The 14497-nt window shown below is 43.2% G+C and overlaps 1 protein-coding gene across 1 annotated transcript in view; it reads left to right on the plus strand.

The window, feature by feature from the left end:
- Positions 1-14497, plus strand: part of CAMK4 (calcium/calmodulin dependent protein kinase IV) — a 210150-nt gene that overhangs the window by 183222 nt on the left and 12431 nt on the right. The window contains exon 8 of the mRNA XM_048221217.2: positions 9849-9924. Coding sequence (XP_048077174.1) covers positions 9849-9924 — 76 coding nt within the window. The remainder of the gene's footprint in view (positions 1-9848; positions 9925-14497) is intronic.

A 14497-nucleotide genomic window follows, 5' to 3' on the forward strand; every position in this document is an offset into this window, starting at 1 on the left:
TTCCCATAAACAGGCCCATCTTACAGATAATGCCATCTAATAATGGAGGCTTATTTTCCGTTTACTACTTATTTTCTCTGCAGATACCCACATCACCCTAGAGGCTACGTAATGGGGAAGGAGGGGATTAAGTGGTTGAATGTGATCCAGACAATCCTTCTGCTGTGCTGTAGGTAGGGGCTCACCGGGAAGCAGTAATTTGCTATATTATAGGAAAAGGCCGAGAAAGCAGAGAGGAAGCAGGGGGTAGAGGGAGGAAGGATTGAGAGGGGGAAACAGAAGTGCTCTGTAGGCTCTGAAGTGCTGTGCATATGCATGGAATTACTGTTCTGTAGGCTGAGGCAGGCTTGGAAGTCAAAAACAAGTAAGTTTGATGTATTTAATTACAAGATCAGGGTCCAAATTATCTATAAATAAACATGCATTTATTCATACATACTCTGGACGTGAAGGAAATACACTAAATTTTACTCGATGGGAGTAGAATTGGAGGCAGAATTTTAACAATACACCTGTGTGTAGTAAGACAGAAAACACTGGAAAGTCTGAGTTAGGGAAAAACGGAAGTTACGGTAACACCGGGGCACAGGGGGTGGATGACCTAGAACAGAGGAAAGATGCAGAGTTTAAACTTTTTTTAAAAAAAATTAATACAATAATATTTCTATTCATTTTTCTTATAAACAGACTGTTTATAGGCCAGGCCAAAGCCCCTTTGAGGGTCCCTCAGTTCTAGCCTTTCTCCCCACACACCTTATAAGTACTGTCATGGGTTTGGTGGGTCTCCTCTGAGAATACTTAGGTGGGGAGGAAACTGCCCATTGATAGAATGAGTTGGAAATGAGACCCAAGTGCAAGACTGGTGGCAATCACTGTCATCCTACAGGAAGCATGACATACACAGAGACTTTACATTTGACTTGAAAAGGTATCTGAAGCCCATAGAATTGACGGAGAGGAAGAGGTGTGAGCTCGTTTCCTTGCTTGTTTTAAGGGTGATTACATCCCAGGTCAGTTACCCTCATGTACACTGGATCTAGTTTCTACCTTTACTGCAAGGCTTTCTCAGTTACATCTTTTGAGGGAGTGGGTGTTTATATTATACTGTCTGTCATTTGTCAGGAAATACACAAGTGAAAAGCCACCCATTCATTTTCATTCATAGAACCTTTGCCCCAGGCTATTAATAACAGAGGGTTCTCCTATAAGTGAATTGCAAAAGAAAAATCACAGATGCTGTGTGTTTCAGCAAATACTCATTATTTCCTGGGAAATGTGCCCAGTTGAAAATAAACTCCAGGCCAGAAAATTAAAATCTGTGATCCAGATAAATTAAATCAATGAGTAGTGCTCTGAAATAACCATGAAAAGATTCTCCACATCTTGTTTTTGGGAAAAGAAATAGGTCCTAAAAAAAAAAAAAAAACACAACAACAACAAAAAACAAAACAAAACAAAAACCCAAAAAATAAAAACGCAAAAGCAAAAAAAAAAAAAAAAAATCCATTAGGTCATGGCTCCTAATAAATGGGCCATGATGTATACAACCAAAATGTCTTGACTGGTTTAGCTATTTAAGGCTTGAAGTCTGTGGTCGTTCACCCTACGCATGTCAAACACAGAAAGGAAGGACAAGCTGTCAGAGTAGAAAAGAAAACAGTATGTATGGTAAAGGGTGAGATAAAAGAGTATTTCTGTCTAATACTAATTTCTAATTCATAAGCTTAGTTAATTAAACCATATATGTTCATATTTCTACCAGTCTACTCAAATTCTATTTGCAGGGTCTAGAAGCTGTTCAGAATTTATTTTCTGTTGGCATTTGCCAGGGTCACATAAGAGTGATATTTCTATGTTGTTCCCACATTGTTATGTTTTAAAGAAATAGCTTCTTATGTTCCCTATACCAAAATTAAAGACAATTTCTCAGCAGCCTGGAGTCAGACAGAAGAGATTTCTGTCTACATGAACACACACTAATATGACCAATGTAGGAAAATTTAAGTGAAGTAAAAGAAGTAAATCTAATAATCTAAAATATAAGCTTTCATAATAGTTTCATAAAAGATCTATTTGTGTTCACTTCTAGAGGACTGAAGAGCTAAGATGAAATAAGAGTATTATATTGGTAATCTGAGGGATGAGAATTAATGAAATACCCACAACGATGACTTCATTTTTATAGTGAACTTAAGAAAAACGGAAGAGTACATAGTACAATGTGAATTGCGTGGCCTGTAACTTAATGCTTGACAGGCTGGTGTGTGTACGTGGGGTTCCTATGGGGCTAGCTGACGATGAGAAAGAGCAGGGGATGTGAGAGCAAGCAGAGGGTGCTGAGCAGGTGGGGAAAGCGTGCCCGGGTCCAGCTCCCTTTCGTGACCATGGTCCTTCTTTCTCCCTGAGATAGGCTGTGTGACCAGCCACCATATGCTTGTCCCAGGCACGCATACAACACTTGATCCGAATGATCAGGTGCCAGGCAGAGGAAAAAAGTGGGCTGGAGACAGACAAAGGAGTGGTGAGGAAAGGCCATAGCTCATCTTGTTCTTGACCTTGCAGAGGACAGGGACTCTGCTGGTGGAGTGCAGGCTTATTTTAAGCTGTCTTGGAAGTTTTAAATCTAGAGGAAGATAAGCCTCGCGGGGTATTTGTATTGGTTTGGTACTGACCTAAACAAAGTGTATTCTGTGGAACTTTAGTTGCATAGATACTCAGTCCTTTTTTCATTTAATAAATATTTATTGAACTTCTATGCACCAGGCACTATTCTAGGTGCTAGGGATATAGCAATGAAACAAACCAACAAACAAAACTCTTCTTTACGGGTGGTGCATTTTAGTGGGAAAAGACAAATAATAAACAAAATGAATGTGTCAATATATAGAAAGAGGTCATGATTTCTATGGAGTTGGGCAAGAGGATAGGAAGTGCTGGGAGCCTGGGCTGCCACAAACAGGTTGATCTGCTAAGGCTTCACTGAAGAAGGGAGCAGAAGAACAAAGACTTGAAAGAGATAAGGGAGAGAGCAGACCATGTGGATTCTACAGAAAGAACATTCCGGGTACAGGGGACAGAACACACCAACCCCACGGCAGGAACACACCTAGGTGTCTGTAGGTCCAGAAAGGAGGCAGTTGGGTGGAGTGCAGTGACAAGGGGAGAAATAATAGGTGGGAGAGAGGATCAAAGAGCTCCAGCTGGAAGGATAGAGTTCACATTCACTGAGATGGGGAGGACTTTGGGAGCAAAGGGGTTGTTGATTTTGACATTTGATATTTGATTTGGGGGCCTGTGAGAGATCCAGGTGGAAGTGATACGTAGGCAGAAGGATATATATGTTTGAAGTTCAGGAGCAGGGACATGGCTGTTGATAGAAACGTAGGCCCTGCCAGCATACAGATGCTGTGTGAAGTCACGAGACTCTCCAACATGCCCAGCGCAGAAGAAGAAACAACCCAGACTGATCCCAGGGCAACATCCCATCAGCAAGCGGGAGAGAAGGAACCACATTTATTATTCATAGGACATCAGATAGTGAAGGAAGCGGCATCAAAGGGGGAATGAGGAGTTATGAATGGACGCCGCAAGGCACAGATACGGGGCACAATGTACAAAACAATATTCCAACATCCGAAGCTCTCGCAGTAGGAGGGGCTGCCTCCCTGGCCTCAGAAACGGCCCCAGAGGCTGACCCACTCGTGTCTCAGGATTCAGGGCCATTGGCAAGGGAGGGGAGAAAGAGTCCTGCTCCTTTCTGCATCACCCAGCAGAGGTATGGTGTATGGCATTACCGGTATTACCACACGGTCTGTCTGTATGTTTCGTGTGTAAAGCTGCGTTGAGGCTTGTGGCAAGCCCTTAGTCCAATCCAAGTTAACCAAATGTCTTCTGGCCTATAAAATTGAGTCTAAGGAGATTGTCACCAACATCATCCTCCCACTTTTCATGTTCTCTTTGCTTTAGAAGCAGTCTTTTAATGTGCTGGTCATCCCTGGCTTCTGGGCCCCCGCACCATAATCACTTTCTGTGCTTACCTCTTCATGACCGGAAGCGACTACTTCAAGAACAGACCCAGCCGTGCCAGAGAATTCACAGCCCCGAGGACTTGCTCTATTATTACACATGTGAGGGCGGAATGTAGGGGAGAAGCGGTCACAGGAAGGGTGACTGATGACAAGTGGGTAGGAGACTTGCTTAAAATGTATTCTTTGGGCCCTGAACACCCACAAAGTATTCCGTTTTAGAATGTTGTTGCAGAAAGGATATGCATAAAATAAAAATATTTCAAAAGAATTATTAGCGATAATTATTAGTAAGATTTTAGCTCCTTTAGAGAAAAACGTAGTATTTGCCATACTTAACAGAGTTCAGAGTCCACGGCCATCACTTTGTATCCCCATATCCAAAAGAGATTCTTGTGTGATATTAATCTTAGGATGAGCTGGGTTTATTTACTGATATTCCATCTCATCTCACAAAAATAGAAAGGGAACTTTTCAACAACTAACACCTCTTTGCTACTCCCGGGCCAGCATCCATCACAACTCTAAAGTGAGCGGGAGACTCAGTCTAAGATCCGGAACAAACGGTGGTTACTCTAAGCGGGGAGGGCTCTGCAGGATCGTAGAAAAGTGAATTTCATAGAAATGAAGCTTTCCCTGGGTAATAAAAATAGGTTGTGTTTATTTTTTCCTCTTCCAAAAGTACTTAGGTATTCTCAAATATTTGATTTTCTCTTCAGGGTATTATTAAAAAAATAAGGTGAGGAAAATAAACAGGTTATCATTCTTCACCCATTTTAAGATTTATATGAAGAGAAATATCATGCAATCTGTGAGGCAAGGAAGACTGTTTTAAACGGCTTCAATGAAAAATGTTAAGTGCGAGTTGGATTGACTGGTATTTGTGGTGTAAAAGATCAAGAGCCCAGGAAAATGGAAAAGATGTGTTAGAACACACAGTGTATCACTTGGGTTTAAAATATCCTTCAAACTTCTTTCTTGCTCTACACTAGCAAGTCATAGATAACCAAAGCAACGGACACCCCGAATGCCTCCTCAGCCCTTCTCGACCTTCCACACCATGACATGGTGGCATGGAACTCCTCTGAGATTCACTGTAGTGAACTGACAAGGCTGCTCCTAGCCAGAGGCAACCCCCTTTCTGGAACATGTCAACTGAATCCCAGTCTGATTCACACCTTTGTTACAACGCTTAGCAAACTGCACTGGGACGTTGCCTGTCTTCTGTGCTGTCAAAGCCAATACCGCACTTGACAGAGCTTAAAATGTTGTGCCCCGTTCTCACCAAATGTATGCGACACCTTGACAAAGGACCACACGCTGTACAGGTGCTGAGGAAGGCACGGTGTAGAGTGTCTCCGGCTGTGGGCACTGCTGCCTACAGGAGGCTGCCCTGACTGCCCTCTCCTCTGGGTTCCTAGCCACGTTCAGAACAGGGGAGACAATTTCCAAACACTGCTCGTCTGCTTCAGATAAATCCCTCTTTCTCCTCCTTCTGCAGTGCTCACTCCTCAGAGGCAAAGTTTAGAGGGACTTCTAGATGCCGTGGACTTTTGTGGTCTCCAGAGACAAGGCTCTACAGTGAAAAGCCCCACAGGGCTTTTCCTTCAGCTGTAGGAGGGGGTGTAATTCCACAAAGTCAGATTCAGGCTTTAGGATGAAATAGATTTTTTTTCCCATATGTTGGGAATCACTAAAACAAAACCATTAGAGAGAACTTAAAAACACACAAAAGCCGTGACCTACTGGAATCTGCGGTCTGGCCTCAAGCTGCCTCTCGGGGGCTCATCTCACTGAGACCTGGCTGTGCGCAGGGCTGGGCTCCCGCCACCTGGCTGCCCAGTTCGTCGAGCCCCCTGCTCCTGCCTGCCGTCAAGTCTCTGCCTGTTTGCTCGCTCCAGCCAACCCAGTTTGCTCTCTTCCCTCATGCACTGCCCTCTGCCTCTGCCTGGTGAAGTTCTCTAGCCCTTCACATCTCAGTTTAAACTTTACTTTCTCTACTCACCTTCCCTGATCTTTCTGAGCAGGTCAGCCCTCTATTAGAGACACCCTTCCTCCAAGTCCTTCCATTTACCACTTTGCATTTCTTCGTGTGGCTTTCTGGATCAGTGTCTTCCTCCCCCACCAAACTGTCAGCTCCATGATGGCAGACACTTGTTCTCTTGAACTCCCCATTATTCCCCCAGCACCACCTGAGGCAGTGTCCGTCATACAGCAGGTACTCAATAAATAAATAGTTCATGATTTGGTTAATGAGTGAATGAATGAACCTGTGGACTTCATTGACTTGACTCTCCTTTGGATTTGTCTTTCTCAAAACAGTTAACAGTGGTTGGAAGGAAGTCTTCTGGTGAAGAATGCCACTCTGTAGTTTTAACTCAATAGGTCAGGAGGAATTGACAAAACGAAGGTACAGTCAGTGACCAGAGTCATCCCTCTGCTTTTCTCCTACAGCTTTCGGAAAAGTGGGGAAACCTAGCATCAGTGGTTCCTATCGTGTGCCATAGGGCATACCCCATGCTTTTTATGTAGGATCATTCCTAGAACTGGTTACAGTGAATTTATTTAAGAAAATGAAATTCATCCCAGTCTGTAGATGGACTCTCAGTTTCTAGGTGTTTTAATGGTACCATGATCTTATCAAAAAATCAGCACTCTGAGATCTGAGTGGGATATTGATAAATAAACATCACTAAAGTTTGAATTTTTAATATAAATTTTAAATTCAGTTAAAATTGCTTTTTAAAAAGTAAAGTCTGGTATCTTGGCCATTCTAAGACCATTTACCAAAATTATTCTGTGTTGGAGCTTAGAGTATGAAGTGTCCTGGGAGCTCCCTAGCATTTAGTGTTAATGAGCAATAACATGAAGGATAAGTAAGTTTAGGAAGTGGCAGAAAACTTGAACCCACTTAGAAGACAGCCAGAAAAATCAATAAAGGATTATTTACTACTTTAGAAAAGATAATTCTAAATTATTTTAAATACCTTTTTAAAAACTGGATCACACCTTGAAATGGTTTTGTCCCCTACTTCATTTTGTTTGTTTGTTTGTTTGTTTGGGCAATGAGGGGAGAAAAGACGGGAAGGACAGATGGAAGTGCTTATAGCATTAGAAGGCCAACCAACTGATGTCTTTTCTTGAACTAAGTTGGAAGTAATCAACTATTTCTCACCTTAAGAAAATCACAAATTTGTAGAATCTACCACAAGAACATTTGATACCTAGGAGACTTGACGTGCTGGTATGCTGGAGCCTGCAATTTATTCTAGAAATCTTTCGCTCTTGGAAAGGGTTCAGATACATTACAAAAGTATGTTCTGCTGGTCCTAAAGTCAAGGTCACGTTAACTAGCAAATATTTAAAGGTTACTGTGAATGGGATCTGATTGAGTCTAGGTGCTTAGAGTTTGTTTTCCCTAAATTTTGTATAATGATTAGTAAATATTATAAGTTCCTTTTAAGAGAAATGTAATATGGAAAGCAAAAACAGTCTATACTCCTTTTGTCTCAGTTAACCTCCCCGGGGAAAGTTTAGCTTTTCACACCACAAGTTTGCCACATTGCAGCCTAAGAATGACTTACAAGGAACCAAATGGCCTCTGGAGGGTAAGGCTGCACCCTGTGCTGGGAAGGGAGGTCAGATATTGCCATGTCAGGTAAGAAACCCACATGCCCCATAAAGTGGATTCAGAAAGAATTTTGTTCCGTGGTATTCACTTCATTTGGGGCCTTAGCCCGGGAGCTGGAAAAAAGGGCCAGAAAAAGCACCTGGCCTTTGCAACAGCGTGCTGATCTCCGGACAGCGCGGGAGGGGAGGGCTGATTGCGCCCGAGCCAGAGCCAGCAGGACAGGAGCCCACGGGGCAGCACACATAGTAGGCGCTCCCAAGGGAGGAGTGGGAGTGTGGCAGGTTCTGGAAGTAGACTGCCGGTTCTCTCTTGCGTAAACTGTCCCCAACGATCCCTCTGCTAATACCACAGTGGTTAGCAGCTTAAAACTCAGAGTAAACTCGAAATCACCAGCTGATCCAATTCACTTCGATTGTGGAGGTAAAAACAAGTCCCAGAAAATGTAAAACACTGTCCCTGACATAGTTCTGTATGTTTAAACGTCCGTGTGGGACTTGCGTGAAGACCTGAGTGGGGAAGGGCTGACAGCACTAAGTGTGCATGCGTTTGGCTGCCTGAGTGGAATACCTCCCCGTGGCACAGACAGCAGCAGACGCCCTCCTGACAGTGGCGGCCAACCCGACTTTCCTTTGAACTCTGATCAGCAAAGCATTTGCAAGTGGGAGTTCAGTGTTGGGGCCCAAAGGAACCACGTATGGGGCCAGATTGCCATGGAAAAGAAAAGCTAACCCGACAGAGTGAACGGTGTTGGCAATGAGCGTGCATTTTTCTTAATTATGCTAATTAAATCCTAAGAGGAAAAATTTCTAGGAATAATGTGCCTATAGATGAGAAAAACTTCCTGGCCCCAGATACCATGCTTTAGAGGGTTCGTCTTGCTGAATGGCTGCTTGGAGTGTTATACTGCACACTCTCATTTCACCATATGGGCTCTTCACCTCTTGTATTTTATGTGACACAGTATCTATGGGGAGGAATATCCTGATTGCAAAAGGGTGGGAGGGGGGGGTAGTAGTATGGGAAGACGTCAGTGGGAAATCCACTGTGTTCCTTCTCCTAAATCACATCCAAAGTTCCAGGAGGATTGCTTCCTTCCAGAGCTCACTTTGACAGTCTACACTGAGTATGACCTGCCCAGCCTGCATAGACAGGGGATCCAGCTCCCTTGCTCTCCCACTTCCGGCTGGAAGGACTGTGCTGCCCCCATCCCCAAAGCCTCCCTCAAGGAGCCCTCACCATCCATCAATCAGCTCCTTCCTCAGGGACCCCACTGACATCTACAGCACTTTTGTTCAAAATAGGAAAAGGCCGCTCTGGGCTATAGGTCTGAGCCTTATTTCTGCATGGATTGTAAAGCTCTCACTTCTTTTTTTTTTTTTTTTTTTCTTCCTTGTTAGGCAAACAAATAACACCTCCAATTCTCGGTGCAAACGATTGGACCCAGTTAACTCTCCCATTTTCACAGCTCCAACATAACTTCCAACAGAACAGATCCCATCATCCTATACTGTAGGGCTGTTTCATGGCTGAGAAGACCTTCCATTTTCACAGTGGTGAGCAGGGCTAATAGGAGCAGGCTCACTGTGCACAGAGGAGGCCCCATTCTCTGTTCATAATCGCAAACTGACTGGGGACAGCTGCTCTCTGGTGACTACGTGTAGTTCTCAGCGCTAGGGCGTGTGCCAGGATCCCTTCCAACTCTTGTTTCAGCCTCCCAGCCCTCGAGGCTTCTCAGTCCTTCCCACCATCCACCCTCCTCCCTGCCCTGCACACGGTCAAATACACACATGCATGGATGCCCCGTGCTCCAAGCAGGTCTAGATCTCAAGGTAGCATCACTGTGCATGTTTCCCCTACTCCGCTGAACTTGTCTTTCTTTCTTCTCTGCATACAAAGCTCCCTTTGAAGTAAGGGATCTTTTACAACAGATCTATCTAATTGGAATGATGTTCTAATGTGGACTATCAAAGTTAATAGCTTTACTTTTATGCACGCCTAAACACAGATTTTAATTTCTCCCACTAAAATCGATGTTAAGAATTTGTAGTCTCCTACTTTGGTTTGGGGAGACAAAATTGATTACAAAACTGTTCTGAACTTTGTGTTAATTAATTTCTTACCTGTTGCTTGTTATTGAGATGTAAATGTTAAATATTAAGTCCGATTTAACACAATATCCATTCTTTCTGCAGCACCTGAAATTCTTAGAGGCTGTGCCTATGGACCTGAGGTGGACATGTGGTCTGTAGGAATAATCACCTACATCTTGTAAGTGAAGAAAAGCATCTCTATGAGTACTGTTGCCTTTGCTGTAATATTTCGTAGGTACTTAGAGTCCTCATAAAAAGCAAGAGTACTTTTTGACTTTTGTAATTTCTGTACAATATACTAAATGTAATTAGTGATAGACTTTTCTGAAAGTAAGCATCGCTTTTTCTCCTCTGATTTTCTTGGGGCCAGACCTTCTGTCCAGGGCTTTTCTGCGCCTCATTCTGCAGTGCGATGTATAGCAGATTTGGGGAACAATTCACCATTTGATGATAGTAATGAGTGTGAAACTCAAGTCCATCTGTTAACCTTGCTCTTGTTTTACTTAGTTGCATCTCGTCAAAATACAGTATTAGCCCCTTTTAAAGGGCAAACGGCTATTTATTCTCCTAAGCAATTCCAGACTGGTACATTTCTTGTCAGCAGTGTTTTTAATGCAATTTGGCTATCATTTTGTTTTCTGTCTCTGTTAAGTCCTGAAGGACATTGAGTTTAATATCGTAAACTCAGAGAAACCTTTTTTCTGGTAGAAAAAAGATGAGCTCAATCTCTCATTCTCTGGTATCCGAAGTCCTTCCTGAGCTCCTGTCTACTAATAAACACGGGGTTTCAGGAAATTTGCCAAAGAGATGATGGAACTGCCCAGGAACATAAGGGAGATAAGCAAGGATGGAGGAGTGTCTGGGAAGACTGCCGAAGAGCAGCCACAGAAGCAAGATATCAATGAGTTCCAGAGCTTAATTCCAGACAAGTAGGTTTGGTTGCCATTTGGAGGGTACTGCACAGTTACTTGTTGGAACCTGTGATATTCAAATCCATAAAGAGATTTTACAGGACATAAAAGAAGGTGGCTTAGTCGGTCAGGCTGCCATAACAAACTGCCGCGGGCTGGGGGGCTCCAACAACAGACATTCATTCCTCACATTGCAGAGGCTGTAAGTCTGAGGTCAGGGCACAGGAGGTCTAGTCCTGCTGAGAGCTCTCTTCCTGGCTGGCAGACATCTGCCTTCTTACTCTTTCCCCATAGGGCAGAGAAAGAATGTAAGCTCTTTGGTATCTCTTCTTCTAAGGATGAAGTTGGCCCACCCTCATGACCACATCGAACCCTAGTTACCTCCCAAAGGCCTCATCTCCAGATTCCATCACCTGAGGACTTCTCATCATAGGAATTTTAGGGAGACACAATTCAGTCTGTAGCAGAAAGAGGTTTTAGATTTTTTTTTAAATTTAATAGTGATCTTAGAAAGTGCAGTGTTTAGGTAATAAGGGTTAGAAGGAAGGTAACTAGGGTACCCCCAAACAAATTAGTAAACTCTACTTTCACCTGGGTATATTCAGTCATCTGTAACCAAGACAAAAAGTTTAACAAGCAACCCAGTAAATAGCCATCTGCTACTATGTAATGTCAAAAGATAGTTTCAGGGACACCTGTTTGGCTCAGTTGGTTAAGCTTCTGCCTTCAGCTCAGGTCATGAGTCCTGCATCTGGCTCCCTGCTCTGCAGGGAGTCTGCTTCTCCCTCTCCTCTACTGGCTGCTCCCTCTGCTTGTGCTCTCTCCCTCTCTCTCTCTGACAAATAAATAAGTAAAATCTTAAAAACGAAACAAAACAAAACAAAAAAGGTAGTTTCAGCGTTGAATTCCTTGTGTATCCAGAATATACTAAAGCTTGAAAAGCATTTGGAGCGGTAGAGAACCATGTTTTTTCTTATGAAAGTGCAAAACTGTTAAGATAATGTGTTTGCCATAGTAAGTGCTTAATTCATTAAAATGAATTCCCGAGGCCACATCATGGAATTCTTTCAGCTTACATTTGAGATCACTTTTATACTGAGAAGAGAATGTTGGCTCCTGAATTAGGTAGGTGGCATATCATATTCAGTGATATTAAATGAAAAACTGAACCACGAAAATAAGAAATCAGATTTGCCACTAAAAGGTCGGTGTGACCAACCAATTGCAATTTCATGTTGAAATGTGATTGGGGATGGGGGTGGTGAAGCATTAAGGATGTACAAGAGCTCAGAGAGACGGAGAAACTCCATCACATTCACCCTGAGAACCTGAAATATGGAAGGACTAAAATGCCATGATGTGGTCACTGACCAGGGCCGATGAAGAGAAAAAAATGTGACTGTTGGAGAAACATCTTATCACGGCCCTGAATATAATTTTAAAAGTGTGCCAAAGTCCTGGGGCTCCTGGGTGGCTCAGTTGGTTATGCATCCAGCTCTTGATCTCAGCTGAGGTCTTGATCTCTGGGTTGTGAGTTCAGGCCCCACATTGGGCCCCACACTGGATGTGGAGCCTACTTAAAAAAAAAAAATGTCAGTCAAGGTCCTTTCCCCTGGTTCACTTAAGGTCATTGATTAGTAGTTGTTCGTTCAAAGTGCGCGGTGGTAGCTCCCAAATGAAAATATATTATCAGTGCTGTTTACAGCTAACGTCCTTTAGTGCTGGCCTCACTTCTGTCAGCCCCGAAGCCCAGGGTTGTTTTAGTTAATCTGTAGTTCATTAATAATTGATGAAGTGCAGGCGAGGTTCACTGGGATACTTCTCCAAGATCGTGCCATTGGACCTGTGTATCTCCTTTATTATTATTAAAAGTTCCATAAGGCTGTTGTGTGCTATGACCTTGCTATTTCTAAGGATGACAGTAGACTGGAAATGAAAGCCATTTTGTTGTTTCACACAGAAATTCTGACCCCTCTACCTTTTACACCTAAACCCTTTGTACCTGCAGACAAAAGCAACTATTGCAACGCTCAGGTCAGAGTCAGAATCAGATAACATCGGAGATTCAAACTCTCTCTTTCAGCTTTCAGCACTACAGTTCTGCCCAATGGCTTGGAGGTCCCCTTAGTATACATTCACACTTCTGTATACGCCTAATATCCTCCTAAACTGTCATTGTCATCATTCAGATATTTCCATTTCTGAAGGCTTTTTGCACTGTGTGTGTGTGTGTGTCTGTTGCTCTGTGTCCATTGCTTCCATTTCTAGCATTTCGGGCTGATGTGACATCAACTTTTTACTTCCGTCTCACCAGTGCACAGATTCACAGGCATGTTTGAAAAGTGAGAAAGGCATTTGAGTACTGTACCTTCTGAAATTTCCTTTTTCTTTCTAGATTTCCAGAAGGGGAAACATAAGAGTTTCTTAAACTAAGCCTGGAACATTGGCTACTTTCTCCATGACTAACCAACAATAAGCTATATTTTTCTAGTGTTGTGGATGGCACCGTTGGGCCTCGGAAGGCTGAGCTACCTCCTTGTGAAGGTGTGGACGTGGGCTCCCTTCTCTCCGTGTGTGGGAGCAGAAGTCTCTGCAGCCTGCCACAGTGGGACAAGAGGGTGCACTTCGTCTGAGAATCAGCACTGCCAAGCCCGGTCTCTTCCTGGCTGGCTCCAGAATATTTAAAAAAGACAAAGACTCTCCCAATAGGATGTTTCCTGCGCAAACGATGTGAGAAAATGCTTCTCTCTAGAAACCCACTGCATTAGAATACACTCAAACATTTCATGCTCTGCACCCACCAGACCAACTCGAAGGAAGGATTTGGGAGAATGTTTCTTAACATGTTCGTTCTTTTTCCCCCATTTTTTTGTCCAGTGTAACACGTGCCGTGGGTGACTTATTTTTTATAGTCTCCTTTCTGTCCTTAGTGATTTCAGAACCTGTACCTGTCTGTGAACAGTGGAGGCTTTTGGTGCGCCCAGGCAGCAACTCACTTTTCCTCTCTCCCTTTAGGATGCCAGAGATGGTTCTCGATTTCCCTTCTCCCTCTTCCCCATTCATTTGTAGGATGACCCCTAGTGGAAAGTGAAGGTGAGCATGGGTCTTTAAGACGGACAGAAGTGAGGGTCACACACGAGGCTGCGAGGCTGCGCTGATGCTGGCTGCTTGTCTCTGTTGGCCGCATGTGTTTACTGTGTCAAGTTTTAAAAGGCCATTTCCTGACAATAGTCTTACTTCCTGTCTTTGTTCACTCTGAAATCCAAACTGGAGTGGGATGGAAATCTAATACTCGACTCATTTCTATGGAGGAATTCAGTGAATAAGGCTGAATAAACATGACTGAAAAATCTTTTCTGTCTACCGCTTAATCTCTTTATTCTCAAAATCCTAATTCTTGGGTGCCTGGTGGCTCAGTTGGTTAAGCGTCTGCCTTCAGCTTGGGTCATGATCTCAGGGTCCTGAGATCGAGTCCCACACTGGGTTCTTTGCTCAGTGGGGAGTCTGCTTCTCCCTCTCACTCTTCCCCTCCCCCACCCGTGCTCGAGCATGCTCTCTCTCTCTCACAAAAATAAATAAATAAATAAATAATCCTTAAAAAGCTCGGAAAAAAATCCTGATTCTTCCACTTGCTAGTAAATTGGAACTCTAATCAATCTGTCTTTTCAATTCCTGGTGAAAAAAATTGCACAGGAAGTCATTAGCATGGTGCCTGTAATAATGTTAGCTATTATCCTTGTTGTTTTGTGTCATAATTATTGATGTTATTATAGACTCTTTGTAGAAATTCTAAATTGGTTTGGTATCTGTTCTTACTTCCAGAGGACATGATTGTGTATT

The sequence above is a fragment of the Ursus arctos genome, unplaced genomic scaffold, assembly GCF_023065955.2.
Source record: "Ursus arctos isolate Adak ecotype North America unplaced genomic scaffold, UrsArc2.0 scaffold_5, whole genome shotgun sequence".
Lineage (NCBI taxonomy): Eukaryota > Metazoa > Chordata > Mammalia > Carnivora > Ursidae > Ursus > Ursus arctos.